This window comes from Oncorhynchus tshawytscha, linkage group LG16 (genome assembly GCF_018296145.1).
Source record: "Oncorhynchus tshawytscha isolate Ot180627B linkage group LG16, Otsh_v2.0, whole genome shotgun sequence".
Lineage (NCBI taxonomy): Eukaryota > Metazoa > Chordata > Actinopteri > Salmoniformes > Salmonidae > Oncorhynchus > Oncorhynchus tshawytscha.
Window position 1 is genome coordinate 22,033,340 of NC_056444.1, and position 17,965 is coordinate 22,051,304.

The 17,965-nt window shown below is 43.7% G+C and overlaps 1 protein-coding gene across 1 annotated transcript in view; it reads right to left on the reverse strand.

Moving 5' to 3' along the window:
- The window catches only part of dok6 (docking protein 6), a 77,002-nt gene that overhangs the window by 17,692 nt on the left and 41,345 nt on the right, over positions 1-17,965 (reverse strand). Inside the window, 2 exon segments of the mRNA XM_042298978.1 lie at positions 15,690-15,798; positions 16,488-16,625. Of these exon segments, the coding sequence (XP_042154912.1) occupies positions 15,690-15,798; positions 16,488-16,625 (247 nt within the window).

The window sequence follows — 17,965 nt, forward strand, 5'->3', positions numbered from 1 at the left end:
AGAGGGCTGGGGACAAGATTACCAGTGTACTGAATGAGACATTACAAATGTACAGCACATTCATAAGCTGCAGGCGATCCATTATTTAAGTTGTACCTGTTGCAGTAGAGATAGTAGTATCACCATACTCTCTCTCCTATCATAATCCTATGTCCTTACTGACTTCCTCTCCTCCTTTCAGTAAAATCCACTTTTATCACTCTGAAAGGATCAAATAAGAACACTGCTATTAGAATTGCTAATGCTGCTGCTGCGGATAGGCGGATAACTGTTGAAAGATGCGTTTCAGAGAGGGAGAGAGAATGAGAGTGTTTACGTGAGTGGGGGGGCAGAGAAAAAGGGATAGACAGAGAGAGAGGTAGAGGGAGGCAGGGACACAGACAGAGAGAAGGATAGAGAGAAATAACTGAACAATTATCTCTAAAACCAGCAATTCTTGTGCATTTCCATTCCAATATCAGTTGGGGTAATTGAACCGTTTCAGACAGGCGTTGGGGCTTGATTTTTTTTTATCTTGCCTTTAAAACTTTAAAGTGCACTTATTATTTTGATGCATCATCAATCTCTCAGTGGGAAACAAACAGCACCATTCTCCTCTCTCAAAGGAAAAAACGGCCTTCTATTAAACATGGAGCGTTTGTAAGAATATAAAAAGCCAGTCATTTTGTATTATGGTTATTAGTAAGACTTTAAAATCATCTAAGAGAGGAAATATGATTGATATCTTCTTTGACTAAGGGTCTGTTTTTTTCTCTATATATATTTACTGATTTAAAGTGTCAAGTACATAAGCGAAACAGAAAGAGCAAATGAGTGGGTGGGAAACACATTATTCAAATTGAAGATGAAACATTTTGCAGTGGTCTGGTGTTGAGATATACATTCTTTGCATACAATGCCTTCAGAAAGTATTCACAACCCTTGACTTATTGCAAATTGTATGTTACAAAGTTGGATTAAAACGTTATGTGACCTTTGGCAGAGATTACAGCTGTGATTTTTATTTAATTTTTATTTAACCTTTATTTAACCAGGTAGGCCAGTTGAGAACAAGTTCTCATTTACAACTGCAACCTGGCCAAGATAAAGCAAAGCAGTGCGACAAAAACAACAACACAGTTACACAAGGGATAAACAAACGTAGTCAATAACACAATAGAAAAATCTATATACAGTGTGTCATGACGTTGCCCTCCTTGGGGATAGCGAGTACCATACCCCTCTCTCTGCACCACCCCCCTCTCTCTCTCACCACCTCTCTGTCTTCCCCCTACCAACAGGCTCTGTTAGGCAGGTCATACATTCCTAGAGGAGTTCTCTCCTCATGGCCAGAGTATACGAGAGAGAGTGAGTTTTCATAGAGACAACAAAGGAACTTCTTCCAAATCACAGAACTTGAGAACTGAACAATATTCATGTTCTGGAGAAGGTATAAACGGTCGATGAAGTAGCCAGATAGGAACAGGTCTGTTTTGTACAATTTGTGGACTTCAGGAAAGACAATACAGTCACATTACCATAACTCTGTTTATTCAAGAGTCTCAGTTGTGAGGCTTGCATCTAATTGTTGTATAAAATGAATGAGTAAAGATGACACTATTTGTGAAATTATGTAATGTGATTTTAAACGGTTTAATGAAGGAAACTCCAATTCCCTTTGGAGTGTAACTAAATCATTGGCCCGCCCCATGAGCACAGACTGAGTACAGATCTGGCGTCACGGGACAGCCTCTTTCTACTGTTACGAATATAACCCCCATTCGGGAGGAATTCCCTTCAGACCAGCTTACCTTGATTATCGAGAGGGCTAACGTTTGAGTAGAGACCATAAACCTGAGTATAAGCTAAGGTTGTAATGGTTGTTGAAACTCTGAGACTATCGATACAGACAGAATAAGAGCAAATCTTTGATACTAATTACTAGTCTGCAGCTAGAAATTAAGTACCCATGAATGCGAGGACAACCGCCGAAACATCTATCTATAACAACATTTCTGAATGGGACTCTGAACTATCCATTCTAACCACGGAAGAGAGAGAGGGCGGAAAAACCCTACAACAGATACTAACTTTCCAACAGAGATCACGACGACACACTGAGCGTAAATATACATACTGATTGCAATTATTCCCGAATGAGTGAGCGTTCATGTGCAAAGGAGTAGCATTTAAATTGTTGTAATTATCAACTGTGTAGTGACTCTTTTGTCTTTCACGCTCTTCTCAGTCCCTTTGTCTACCAAGCCGCCATGCCGGTTTAGCCCACTAGGGCACATCCCCTATCATTTCCTTGTAACCATATCTACTTTGTTTGTTTGTATGTGTGTGCATTTCTGTGATTATTTAGTTAGCTAATGAATAAATGATTGAGACAATTGAGGTATGGCCAGTCATGACTCATAGTGAAGATTGGGTTCGTGCAGACTTTTGGAATGAGACTAATGTAAGGTAAAGAATAACTCATTAATTAGAAGACTAATTGATCAGATATTAAAATATCTTAAAGTTATATTAGGAAAATTATAACTTTGTAATCTGAGTATTTTCCTTGGTGCCCTGACTTCCTAGTTAATTACATTTACCTGATTAGTTAATCACGTAATAATAATTACAGAGAATTTATTTGATAAACTAACAGTGTTCAGTTTAATGATGCCAAAGACATGACAAGAGATAGTTGGGTGAGCTATTTACAGATAAGCTGTGTACAGGTGCAATGATCGGTAAGCAGCTCTGACAGCTGATGCTTAATATTAGTGAGGGAGATATAAGACTCCAGCTTCAGAGATTTTTGCAATTCATTCCAGTCATTGGCAGCAGAGAACTGGAAGGAAAGGCAGCCAAATGAGGAGTTGGCTTGGGGTCTTTAAGAGCTTTGCATACCTGGATTGTATAATATTTGCACATTATTCTTCAAGCTGCTAATTGATTTTATATTTAACTAGGCAAGTTAGTTAAGAACAAATTCTTATTTACAATGACAGCCTACACAGGCCAAACTCAGACAACGCTGGGCCAATTGTGCGCCACCCTATGGGACTCCCAATCACGGCTGGGTGTGATAGTCTGGATTCGAACCAGGTTGTCTGTAGGGACACCTCTAACAGCGTATATTTGGCCTTGTGTTTTAGGTTATTGTCCTGCTGAAAGGTGAATTTGTCTCCCAGTGTGTGTTGGAAAGCAGACTGAACCAGATGTTCCTATATGATTTTGCCTGTGCATATCTCTATACCTTTATTTTAAAAAACGACCTATTCTTTGCCAATGACAAGCATACCCATAACATGATGCAGCCACCACGCTTTTTGAAAATATGAAGACTGGTACTCAGTGATGTGTTGTGTTGGATTTTCCCCAAACATAGCGCTCTGTATTCAGGACCAAAATTGTATTTGTTTGCCACATTTTCTGCACTTACTTCAGTGCCTTATTGCAAACATGATGTATGTTTTGAAATATGTGTTATCTGTACAGGCTTCCTTCTTTTCACTCTGTCATTTAGGTTAGTATTGTGGAGTAACTAGGTTGTTGTCGATCCATCCTCAGTTTTCTCCTATCACAGCCAAACTCTGTAATTGTTTTAAAAATCACCATTCGTCTCATGGTGAAACCCCTGAGCAGTTTCCTTCCTCTCCGGCAAATGGGAGGACGTCTGTATCTTTGTAGTGACTGGGTGTATTGATACACCATCCAAAGTGTAATTGATAACTTCACCATGCTCAAAGGGCTATTTAGTGTCTGTTTTTCCCCCACCCATCTACAAATAGCTGCCTTTCTTTGCGAGGCATTGGACAACCTCCCTGGTCTTTGTGGTTGAATCTGTGCTTGAAATTCACTTCTCTATAATTGTGTGTGGCACAGAGATGGGATAGATGTTCAAAAAACATCTTAACCAATGTTATTGCATACAGAGCAACTTATTATATTATATCCCCATATATTTTTTGTTGTTGTAAATGTATAGTACCATTCAAAAGTTTGGACCCACCAACTCATTCAAGGGTTTTTCTTTATTTTGACTATTTTCTACATTATAGAATAATAGTGAAGACATTAAAACTGTGAAATAACACATATGGAATAATCAAGTAACTAAAAAAGTGTTACACAAATCAAAATATATTTTAGATTTAGATTCTTCAAATAGCCACCCTTTGCCTTGATGACAGCTTTGCACACTCTTGGCATTCTCTCAACCAGCTTCATGAGGAATGCTTTTTCAGCAGTCATGAAGGAGTTACCACATATGCTGAGCACATGTTGTTTTCTTTTCCTTCACTCTGCGGTCTAACTCATCCCAAACCATCTCAGTTGGGTTGAGGTCGGGTGATTGTGGAGGCCAGGTCATCTGATGCAGCACTCCATCACTTTCCTTCTTGGTCAAATAGCCCTTACAAAGCCTGGAAGTGTGGTGGGTCATTGTCCTGTTGAAAAACACTAAGCACAAGCCATATGGGATGGCATATCACTGCAGAATGCTGTGGTAACCATGATGGTTAAGTGTGCCTTGAATTCTAAATAAAGGACCAAGTGTCACCAGCAAAGCATCCCCACACCATCACACCTCCTCCTCCATGCTTCACGGTGGGAACTACACATGCAGAGATCATCCGTTCACCTACTCTGCATCTCACAAAGACCAAAAATCTCAAATTTGGACTCATCAGACCAAACGACAGATTTCCACCAGTTTAATGTCCATTTCTTGTGTTTCTTGGCAAGTTTCTTATTATTATTGGAGTCCTTTAGTAGTGGTTTCTTTGCAGCAATTTGACAATGAAGGCCTGATTCACGCAGTCTCCTCTGAACAGTTGATGTTGAGATGTGTCTGTGACTTGAAGTCTGTGAAGCATTTATTTGGCCTGAAATTTCTGAGAATAGTAACTTTAATGAACTCATTCTCTGTATCAGAGGTAACTCTAGGTCTTCATGTCCTGTGGCGGTCCTCATGAGAGCCAGTTTCATCATAGCGGTTGATGGGTTTTTGCTACTGCAATTGAAGAAACTTTCAAAGTTCTTCAAATTTTCCAGATTGATTGACCTTCATGTCATAAAGTAATGATGGACTGTCATTTCTCTTTACTTATTTGAGCTGTTCATAAAATGGACTTACCAAATAGGGCTATCTTCTGTATACTTCTGCACACCTGTTAATTGAAATGCATTCCAGAAATGCATTCCATGACTACCTCATGAAGCTGGTTGAGAGAAGGCCAAGAGTGTGCAAAGCCGTCATCAAGGCAAAGGGTGGCTATTTTTATGAATCTCTAATCTAAATAATTGTCACGCCCTCTTCTGTTTCACCTGTCCTTGTGATTGTCTACACCCCCCTCCAGGTGTCGTCCATCTTCCCCGTTATCCCCTGTGTATTTATACATGTGTTCTCTGTTTGTCTGTTGCCAGTTCGTCTTGTTTGTCAAGTCAACCAGCATTTTTCTCAGCTCCTGCTTTTCCCTATTCTCTCTTTTCTTGCCCTCCTGGTTTTGACCCTTGCCTGTCCGGACTCCGTGCCTGCCTGCCTGACCACTCTGCCTGCTCATGACCCTGAGCCTGCCTGCCGTCCTGTACCTTTGCCCCCCCACTGGATTATCGACCCCTGCCTGCCTTGACCTGTCGTTTATCTGCCCCTGTTGCTGTAATAAACATTGTTACTTTAACACAGAAGGCATTTGGGTCTTACCTGAAAAGTTATAATAATATATATATTTTAACACTTTTTTGGTTACTACGTGATTCCATATGTGTTATTTTATAGTTTTGATGTCACTATTATCCTACAATGTAGAAAATAGTACAAATAAAGCTAAACCCTGGAATGAGTAGGTGTGTCCAAACTTTTGACTGGTACTGTAAATATTATTTTAAATGATTTTTTTTAAAGGGGTGTGAATACTTTCTGAAGGCACTGTATGTCACCAACACATGGCATACTGAGGGAAATGTACACTCATAGACAAAAGGGTTCCAAAAGGGTTCTTCGGCTGTCCCCATAGGAGAACTCTTTTGGGTTCAATCTAGAACACTTTTGGGTTCCATGTAGTACCCTTTGTGGAAAGGGTTCTGCATGGACCTCAAAAGGGTTCGACCTGGAACAAAAAACTGATTCTCAAAGGGATATCCTATGGGGACAGGCAAACAACCCTTTTAGGTTTTAGATATAACCCTTTTTTCTAAGAGTGTACTATCTTCAAATGTCAAATGCCAATTCATGTAGTGTTCTTCATTTATGTGAATATATAGTATTACTCCTCAACCTGCCGTTTTTGACATGAGTACTTAAAACCGATCTGCCTGTCAAGGTTTATTAAAGGTCCAGTGCATTCAAAAACAACATTTGCCTGTGTGTTATATGTATTTTCACACTATGAGGCTGGAATAATGCTGTGAAAATCTAAAAATGACGTCAATTTCATTTCAGTGTAAAAGCTGTTTGAAAAGACGACCTGAAATTTCTGCCTGTTTTGGTGGGATGGTAACATCCCGAGGCGGTAACTTACTTAATATACCAATTAAGAAAGAGAACCACTGCTCTCTGCCAATAACAGTTAGATTTCCATTTTACCCTCCCCAATCAAATCCCTCCCAGACACCCTAACAAAATTCTTGCTTGAGAAATTGCTCTTTGCTAAGAAGCGGTTTTTGTTTCTTGTCAACCATTTTAATCAAAAACAATCACAGTAAGTTACTATAATATTACCTAGAAATGATTTGACATTGAGATAAAAACATCTGCAGTTTCTCTCTGTATCTCACCATTACTGAAATGGTTCAAATAACTCTATGGTTTATATTCATACACTTTGCACTGCTACCTTGCCTGTACTCATTTCATTTGCAAGCAAACCAAAACTTTCCTAGAATTCTCTAACGTTTCAGCCCAAGTCTAATCGAAACAGAAACTTTCGCACACACACAAAAAGCAGCTCATTTATTTCTGGTTCTCCGATTAACTGAATGAGAGAGAAAAATAAATAAATAAACATATAGCAAAGCAGCAAAGCTGGATGGGACAAGAACCAGTGTTCCTTCATTATTCCAGAGGACTCATGGGTATTTAAACACAACCCGACCATGACTCAGCCAATTAAGCATGCTGATTGCAGATTCATCACGGCACAGTGACACATAGGGGGCTAATCTAACACTCTCACCTCCACCCACACCCAAATCAGCCCATAGTCAGTATTAATATAGTCACTGTACTGGAATTTTTTTTATCATAAGCTTTATTATAGATTCATCACAGGTACAGTGACATACAGGGGCCAGTCTGGTCCACACGTTCTGTCTAGCATCTCTCACCTCCACGTACACCCCAATCAGCCCATACTCAGTTAATATACAGTATTAAAATAGTACTAATAATGGTATTATAATGGTATTATCATAGGCTTGCTATATTATATGATCATTACGGGCCCAATGAGACACAGGGAGCTAGTCTGGTCCATATACGTCACATCTTACGTATCTCACCTCGTTATCGATAATAATGCAGTTATTTTGCTGTTTTATCACATTATTGTAGTATTGATTCATCATTGGCAAAGTGAGACCCAGGGAATCAGGTCAAAATGCTCTAATACTCCACTGATTCATGAATTGCAGAACGTGTGCGCGTGTTTACGGGCACATGTATTTATGTGTGTGTGTATAGAGATGCATGTGTGTTCAGGGATCTCATGTTGTGTGTATAGAGTCATCCAGGATCAGGTTGAGGTCCTATGCCTGGGGAAGGAGATGCCCTATATTTAAAGTTTCAACATAGAAAATAGGCTCAAGATGGTGTGTAAGGGGTATGGGGGTAATACCTGCAGAGTGAGGATAAAACATGGCTGCCATCAACCAAAAGAGCCAAGTCTGCCTTAAACAAGTCTTTAACCAGTGTCTCCTCAATTTCCCAGATCTGTTTATCTATTGAACTGTATAGAAACCCTACATAGTGACTTGACATGGTTATTACTTATGTCTTAGCTATAGATTGTAAAGCACATAATGTGAAATAACTAAAGATTTTTTGAATCCATTATTTGGGGCTACAGGTTTGCCTAAACAAAGCGATGCCAGAGATTTTTCAACTAACCTGGTATTGGTGATACTATCTTCGTTCTCGATTTGGCCAAACATGTACGTGTGTGGACGTGTTTAACTACTATTTAACTATTCCAGAAGTCCCCACAAGAATAGTAAACAACCAAAAATTTGACCAACTGGGGACATTTTTTTGTCCCCACGAGGTCAAATGTTATTTCTAGGGGGAAAAGGAAGAAAGGGAAGCGCTGCGAAGATACACAAGAGTAGATAGAAGGTGCTCTTTGGTAAAAGGGGTAAATTGGTCATCAAAAAGAAAGGAGGACCAAGCCACTCTTCATATAATTCATTAAAATGCCTTTATTTATATTGCATGTTCAATGGAAACAAAGTTTTAAAACTTGAACACGCTATTCCAAGTGGGTTTACGGTTACGGTTAGAATTAATGTTAGGGTTAGAATTACTTTAGGAGCTAACCCCACAAGGTTAGCTGTACAAGATGTATGTGTGTGCGCGCTCCCTGTTCACACAGTCCGTGCTATGAATGTCTGATATATCCCATGTGGCAGACCCTGTAGAACTAGAGGAGATGTCTGAAGCCATTGCAAACACTTGCCGGGAAGAACTGTGAAACTACGATCATGACTGAACGAGGCCGTATTGACCGTAGAAAAAAGTTGCAGTACCTTCATGCAAAAATGTGGTCTTAGGAAAGGAGAAGACAACGTAGAATGCAATAGAAAGCATTGCTGTCGGTGACTTTGCACTGGCTTGAGAACAACATGCAGTCTCATAAGACAATCCTGTTGTGACAAGAGGAGCAGAGTCCTGGGTTGGGAACAACATGCAGTCTCATAAGACAATCCTGTTGTGACAAGAGGAGCAGAGTCCTGGGTTGAGAACAACATGCAGTCTCATAAGACAATCCTGTTGTGACAAGAGGAGCAGAGTCCTGGGTTGGGAACAACATGCAGTCTCATAAGACAATCCTGTTCTGACAAGAGGAGCAGAGTCCTGGGTTGGGAACAACATGCAGTCTCATAAGACAATCCTGTTGTGACAAGAGGAGCAGAGTCCTGGGTTGAGAACAACATGCAGTCTCATAAGACAATCCTGTTGACAAGAGAGCAGAGTCCTGAGGAGTCTCATAAGACAATCCTGTTGTGACAAGAGGAGCAGAGTCCTGGGTTGGGAACAACATGCAGTCTCATAAGACAATCCTGTTGTGACAAGAGGAGCAGAGCCCTGGGTTGGGAACAACATGCAGTCTCATAAGACAATCCTGTTGTGACAAGAGGAGCAGAGCCCTGGGTTGGGAACAACATGCAGTCTCATAAGACAATCCTGTTGTGACAAGAGGAGCAGAGTCCTGGGTTGGGAACAACATGCAGTCTCATAAGACAATCCTGTTGTGACAAGAGGAGCAGAGTCCTGGGTTGAGAACAACATGCAGTCTCATAAGACAATCCTGTTGTGACAAGAGGAGCAGAGTCCTGGGTTGGGAACAACATGCAGTCTCATAAGACAATCCTGTTGTGACAAGAGGAGCAGAGTCCTGGGTTGGGAACAACATGCAGTCTCATAAGACAATCCTGTTGTGACAAGAGGAGCAGAGTCCTGGGTTGGGAACAACATGCAGTCTCATAAGACAATCCTGATGTGACAAGAGGAGCAGAGCCCTGGGTTGGGAACAACATGCAGTCTCATAAGACAATCCTGTTGTGACAAGAGGAGCAGAGTCCTGGGTTGGGAGCAGTCTCAGACAATCCTGTGACAAGAGGAGCAGAGTTGGGAACAACATGCAGTCTCATAAGACAATCCTGTTGTGACAAGAGGAGCAGAGCCCTGGGTTGGGAACAACATGCAGTCTCATAAGACAATCCTGTTGTGACAAGAGGAGCAGAGTCCTGGGTTGAGAACAACATGCAGTCTCATAAGACAATCCTGTTGTGACAAGAGGAGCAGAGTCCTGGGTTGGGAACAACATGCAGTCTCATAAGACAATCCTGTTGTGACAAGAGGAGCAGAGTCCTGGGTTGGGAACAACATGCAGTCTCATAAGACAATCCTGTTGTGACAAGAGGAGCAGAGTCCTGGGTTGAGAACAACATGCAGTCTCATAAGACAATCCTGTTGTGACAAGAGGAGCAGAGTCCTGGGTTGGGAACAACATGCAGTCTCATAAGACAATCCTGTTGTGACAAGAGGAGCAGAGCCCTGGGTTGGGAACAACATGCAGTCTCATAAGACAATCCTGTTGTGACAAGAGGAGCAGAGTCCTGGGTTGGGAACAACATGCAGTCTCATAAGACAACATGCAGTCTGCAGTCTCATAAGACAATCCTGTTGTGACAAGAGGAGCAGAGCCCTGGGTTGGGAACAACATGCAGTCTCATAAGACAATCCTGTTGTGACAAGAGGAGCAGAGTCCTGGGTTGGGAACAACATGCAGTCTCATAAGACAATCCTGTTCTGATTAGAGGAGCAGAGCCCTGGGTTGGGAACAACATGCAGTCTCATAAGACAATTCTGTTCTGATTAGAGGAGCAGAGCCCTGGGTTGAGAGCATAAGTGCTGCGGCTTTCCAAATGGAGAAGAAAACAGCAGATTAAGAGGAAAACAGCGGAGAGAAATGTGCTTGAAATCAAATCAAATTGTATGTGTCACATGCTTCGTAGACAACAGGTGTAGACTAACAGTGAAATGCTTACTTAAGGCTACTTTTCCAACAATGGATGTAATAACATGGCTATATACAGGGAGAAGAAAATAACATGGCTATATACAGGGAGTAGTTAGGATCACCACGTTTTTTTTTAGAATGTGAAATGTCAGAATAATAGTTGAGAGAATTATTTATTTCAGCTTTTATTTATTTCATCACATTCCCAGTGGGTCAGAAGTTTCCATACACTCAATTAGTATTTGGTAGCATTGCCTTTAAATTGTTTAACTTGGGTCAAACGTTTCGGGTAGCCTTCCAAAAGCTTCCCACAATAAGTTGGGTGAATTTTGGCCCATTTCTCCTGACAGAGCTGGTGTAACTGAGTCAGGTTTGTAGGTCTCCTTGCGCACACACGCTTTTTCAGTTCTGCCCACAAATGTTCTATAGGATTGAGGTCAGGACTTTGTGATTGCCACTCCAATACTTTGACTTTGTTGTCCTTAAGCCATTTTGCCACAACTTTGGAAGAATGCTTGGGGTCATTGTCCATTTGGAAGACCCATTTGAGACCAAGCTTTAACTTCCTGACTGATGTCTTGAGATGTTGCTTCAATATATCCACCTCATTTTCATGATGCCATCTATTTTGTGAAGTGCACCAGTCCCTCCTGCAGCAAAGCAACCCCCGTGTTTCACGGTTGGGATGGTGTTCTTTGGCTTGCAAGCCTCCCCCTTTTTCCTCCAAACATAACAATGGTCTTAAAAGCCAAACATTTCTATTTTTGTTTCATTAGACCTGAGGACATTTCTTCAAAAGGTACGATCTTTGTCCCCATGTGCAGTTGCAAACCGTAGTCTGGCATTTTATGGCAGTTTTGGAGCAGTGCCTTCTTCCTTGCTGAGCAGCCTTTCAGGTTATGTCGATATAGGACTCGTTTTACTGTGGATATAGATACTTTTGTACCTGTTTCCTCCAGCATCTTCACAAGGTCCTTTGCTGTTATTCTGGGATTGAGTTGCACTTATCGCACCAAAGCACGTTCATCTCTAGGAGACAGAATGCGTTTCCTTCCTGAGCGGTATGATGGCTGCGTGGTCCCATGGTGTTTATACTTGCGTACTATTGTTTGTACAGATGAACGTAGTACCTTCAGGCATTTGGGGAAAAAATTCTGAGGTCTTGGCTGATTTCTTTAGATTTTCCCATGATGTCAAGCAAAGAGGCACTGAGTTTGAAGGTAGGCCTTGAGATACATCCACATGTACACCTCCAATTGACTCAAATGATGTCAATTAGCCTGACAGAAGCTTCTAAAGCCATGACATAATTTTCTGGAATTTTACAAGCTGTTTAAAGGTGCAGTCAATTTAGTGTATGTAAACTTCTGACCCACTGGAATTGTGATACAGTGAATTATAAGTGAAATAATCTGTCTGTAAACAATTGTTGGAAAAATTACTTGTGTCATGCACAAAGTAAATGTCCTCACCGAATGCCAAAAATCTAGTTTGTTCACAAGAAATTTGTGGAGTGGTTGAACAACGAGTTTTATTGACTCCAACCTAAGTTGGAAAAGCTATACTTTTCATGGCTGTTTATTTACCACCACAGACAGATGCTGGCACTAAGACCGCACCCAGTCAGCTCTATAAGGAAATAAGAAAACAGGAAACCACTCACCCAGAGGCGGCGCTCCTAGTGGCCGGAGACTTTAATGCAGGGAAACTTAAATCAGTTCTACCAAATTTCTATCAACATGTTAAAGGTGCAACCAGAGGGAAAGATTAAATGTACTCCACACACAGAGATGTGTACAAAGTTCTCCCTCACCCTCCATTTGGTAAATCTGACCACAACTCTATCCTCCTGATTCCTGCTCACAAGCAAAAATTAAAGTAGGAAGCACCAGTGACTCGGTCTATAAAAAAGTGGTCAGATGAAGCAGATGCTAAACTACAGGACTGTTTTGCAATCACAGACTGGGACATGTTCCGGGATTCTTCCGGTGGCATTGAGGAGTACACCACATCAGTCACTGGCTTCATCAATAAGTGCATCAAGGACGTCGTCCCCACAGTGACTGTACGTACATACTCCAACCAGAAGCCATAGATTACAGGTAACATTCGCACTGGGCTAAAGGGTAGAGCTGCCGCTTTCAAGGTGTGGGACTTTAACCCGGAAGCTTACAGGAAATCCTGCTATGCCCTGTGACAAACCATCAAACAGGCAAAGCATCCATACAGGGCTAAGATTGAATCATACTACACCGGCTCCGACACTCGTCTTATGTGGCAGGGCTTGCAAACTATTACAGACTACAAAGGGAAGCACAGCCACGAGCTGCCCAGTGACACGCGCCTACCAGACGAGCTAAATCGAGGCAAGCAACACTGAGGCATGCATGAGAGCATCAGCTGTTCTGGACGACTGTGTGATCACGCTCTCCGTAGCCGACGTGAGAAAGACGTTTCTTTAAACAGGTCAACAGACACAAGGCTGCGGGGCCAGACGGATTACCAGGACGTGTGCTCCGGGCATGTGCTGACCAACTGGCAGGTATCTTCACTGATATTTTCAACATGTCCCTGATTGAATCTGTAATACCAACATGTTTCAAGCAGACCACCATAGTCCCTGTGCCCAAGAACACAAAGTCACCCTGCCTAAATGACTACAGACCCATAGCACCCACATCCGTAGCCATGAAGTGCTTTGAAAGGTTGGTAATGGCTCACATCAACACCATTATCCCAGAAACATTAGACCCACTCCAATTTGCATACCCCCCAAACAGATCCACAGATGATGCAATCTCTATTGCACTCCACACTGCCCTTTCACCCCTGGACAAAAGGAACACTTATGTGAGAATGCTATTCATTGACTACAGCTCAGCGTTCAACACCATAGTACCCTCAAAGCTCATCACTAAGCTAAGGATCCTGGGACTCAACACCTCCCTCTGCAACTGGATCCTGGACTTCTTGACGGGCCGCCCCCAGGTGGTGAGGGTAGGTAGCAACACATCTGCCACGCTGATCCTCAACACTGGAGCTCCCCAGGGGTGTGTGCTCAGTCCTCTCCTGTACTCCCTGTTCACCCACGACTACATGGCCAGGCACGACTCCAAAACCATCATTAAGTTTGCAGACGACACAACAGTGGTAGGCCTGATCACCGACAACGACGAGACAGCCTATAGGGAGGAGGTCAGAGACCTGGCCAAAAAAAGATTTGGCATGGGTCCTGAGATCCTCAAAAGGTTCTACAGCTGCAACATCGAGAGCATCCAGACCGGTTGCATCACTGCCTGGTACGGCAATTGCTCAGCCTCCGACCGCAAGGCACTTCAGAGGGTAGTGCGTACGGCCCAGTACATCACTGGGGCTAAGCTGCCTGCCATCCAGGACCTCTACACCAGGCGGTGTAAGAGGAAGGTCCTAAAAATGGTCAAAGACCCCAGCCACCCCAGTCATAGACTGTTCTCACTACTACCGCATGGAAAGCGGTACCGGAGTGCCAAGTCTAGGACAAAAAGGCTCCCCAACAGTTTTTAAGACTCCTGAACAGGTAATCAAATGGCTACCCGGACTATTTGCATTGTGTGCTACCCCCCAAACCCCTCTTTTACGCTGCTGCTACTCTCTGTTTATCATATATGCATAGTCACTTTAACTATACATTCATGTACATATTACCTCAATTGGGCCGACCAACCAGTGCTCCCGCATTTTGGCTAACCGGGCTATCGGAATTGCGTCCTGCTACCCACCACCCACCAACCCATCTTTTACGCTACTGCTACTCTCTGTTCATCATATATGCATAGTCACTTTAACCATATCTACATGTACATACTACCTCAATCAGCCTGACTACCCAGAGTCTGTATGTAGCCTCGTTACTTTTATAGCCTCGCTACTGTATATAGCCTCGCTACTTTATAAAGCCTGTATTTTTACTGTTGTTTTATTTCTTTACTTACCTATTGTTCACCTAATACTTTTTTTGCACTATTGGTTAGAGCGTGTAAGTAAGCATTTCACTGTAAGTCTAAACTTTGATTTGATTTGATATAAACTTCCGACATCAACTGTAGGTAGGGGTAAAGTGACCAGGCAACAGGATATATAATAGACAGTAGCAGCAGTGTATGTGGTGAGTGTGAAAGTGTGTGTGTGACTGTGTGTGTGGCGTCAGTAGGCATGTGTGTGCATGGTATGTGTGTGTGGGCGTATGTAGTGTGTGTGTGTTGGGGTGTCAGTGTAAGTATGTGTGAGTGTGTGGGTAGAGTCCGGTGTGTGTACATAGAATAAGTGCAAGAAAGTTAGTGCAAAAAAGGGCCAATGCAGGTACTTTGGGTAGTAGAGATTTGATTAGCTATTTAGTCATTTTGCTTAGAAGTCTTATGGCTTATGGTCTTATGGTTTAGAAGCTGTTCAGGGACCTGTTAGGTCCAGACTTGGTGCATTGGTAACACTTGCCGTGCGGTACCAGAAAGAACAGTTTGTGGCCTGGGTGGCAATTATTTTGACAATTATTTTGTCCTTCGGCCCCAGTGATGTTCTCGGCCCCAGTGATGTTCTGTGCCATACCCACTACCCTCTATAGGGCCTAGCGGTCGGATGCCAAGCAGTTGCCATACCTAGCGCTGATGCAGCCAGTCAAGATTTTCTCGATGGTGCAGATGAGCATGTTGTATGTCTGACATATCATATTGTAGTCCTACATGATTAGCTGTGTTTTAAATATTTGCCGTTGTGGGAAGACATACAACCATTAATTTATTTGCTGGTTGTCATAAAATCACTGATTGACTTAAGAGTTGCTGATTTTGATATGGTTACACTGTCCTGTTGAACTACAGGGGTATTGAATATTACTTGCAATATTACCAGCAGGTAGCATTACTGGTAATGTGTGCCTGCATGCGTGTGTGTGTTCAGATAATGCTGTTGGGCTGCCTAGCTGAGCTCTGCTGCTTGTACCTTGGTAGCTGTAGATGTCTCCCACGCTGTTCTGGCGCATTATGTGATGCCAGTAGGCACTGCGAGGCAGAGAAATGGACTTGGTTAACGTTGTCTGGTTGGAGTGGGTCTGAAACAGAGACAACAACAACATCATCTTCAGTGTGTTGGGATGCGTCCCAAATGGCAGCTGACTGTCTATATAGTGCACTACTTTAGACTACTAGTTTTGATAGAGATTAGGGTGCAATTTGGGATGCAATTGTTATCTCTGGGTATAGTCACCTCTAGGGAATGCAAAGTAGAAAAAACAGCCACAGGCATTACAGGTAGCTATTGCATATTGTGGACAAATGGCATGCAGTACAAATTCACAACATTTGATCAATACCATGATATGAAATAAAACACACAAAAAGCTAAACGTGTGTTTTAAACTATAGTCACTGCATTTTTCTCTTTCAATTATATCGAGTACATCTCTTTAGAACCTAAAAGTCCTATTTGTGGTATGATGACCCATAACCAAAGTGTCCACTGTGTTCCACAACCTCTTCATGTAATTCATGTATTTCAGTATACTCTGCAGTATTCCCATATGGAGGGAGTCCAGGAATATGGCCATATGGCCAGGGCTCATCAAGCCTTAGAAAACCATACGTAAATACAGCATACTGACCATAGAGAGAGGAAAGAAACATAGGCCATATCCACAGGGAATTTGTGTGTGTGTGTGTGTGTGTGTACTATGTCTGTCTGTGTGTGCGTGTGTGTGTGTACTATGTGTGTCTGTGTGTGCGTGTGTACTATGTGTGTTACCTGTGAGCTCTTCTTCATCTCTACCATCATCCTCTCATGTTGCTGTGCGATGGACAGGGTGGCTGAGTGGACTCTCTGGTAGATTATCTCTCCCTCCCGCGTCTGGAACGTAAACAGACCCTCCCCGTGTCACACATCCTAGAGACAGAGAGAGTGGGGAGGGGAGGGGGAGGGGAGGGGAGAGAGAGTGGGGAGGGGAGAGAGATGGGGGGGAGAGAGTGGGGAGGGGAGACCGAGTGGGGAGGTGGAGAGAGAGTGGGGAGGGAGAGAGAATGGGGAGGGGAGAGAGAGGGAGGGGAGAGAGAATGGGGAGGGGAGAGAGGGGGGGGGAGAGAGTGGGGAGGGGAGAAAGAATGGGGAGGGGAGAGAGGGGGGAGTGGGGAGGGGAGAGAGAGAGGGGAGGAGAGAGAGAGGGGGAGGGGAGAGAGAGTGGGGGAGAGGGGAGGGGAGAGATTGGGGGGGAGAGAGAGAGGGAGGTGAGAGAGAGTGGGGGTAGAGAGAGTGGGGGGAGAGAGAGGGGAGGGGAGAGAGAGTGGGGGGAGAGGGGGAGAGAGGGGAGGGAGAGAGAGAGGGGAGGGGAGAGAGAGTGGGGGGAGGGGGGGAGAGAGAGAGTGGGGGGGGAGGGGAAGGGAGAGAGAGTGGGGGGAGAGGGGGGAGGGGAGGGGAGAGAGAGTGGGGGGAGAGTGGGGGAGAGGGGAGGGGAGAGAGAGTGGGGGGAGAGAGGGGAGGGGGAGGGGAGAGAGAGTGGGGGGGGAGTGGGGGGAGAGGGGAGGGGAGAGAGAGTGGGGGGAGAGGGGGAGGGGAGAGAGAGTGGGGCAAGAGGGGAAGGGAGAGAGAGGTGGGGGGAGAGGGGAGGGAGATAGAGTGGGGGGGGAGAGGGGGGAGGGGAGAGAGAGTGGGGGAGAGGAGAAGGGAGAGAGAGGTGGGGGGAGAGGGGAGGGGAGAGAGAGTGGGGGAGAGAGGGGGAGGGGGAGGGTAGAGAGAGAGTGGGGGAGAGGGGAAGGGAGAGAGAGTGGGGGGAGAGGGGGGCAATAGAGTTTTATTACAGATACATACACAGGTTAGAACACACAGAGAAAACATGAGGTACAGATATGCCTACAGAAAGCAGATACACCCTGTCATCTCATAGCCTGGAGGGGGTGGAACATGTGGATATGCTGACATGTTTAGAGTTCAAACTTCCTTTGAAAAAGTTTTGACTATTCCCAAAGTAACTCTGTGTATGTGTGTGTGTGTGTGTGTGTGTGTGTGTGTGTGTGTGTGTGTGTGTGTGTGTGTGTGTGTGTGTGTGTGTGTGTGTGTGTGTGTGTATATGTGTGTGTGTGTGTGTGTTGTTTATCAGGACCCATGTGACCAGTTTTCCTCTCCTGTTGATAAACTGGTCCCAGATCTAGGAGAGATGTGAATGGGTTATGGTTAGGGTCAGATCCAGGACAGATGTGAATGGGTTAGGATTAGGGTCCGGTCCAGGAGAG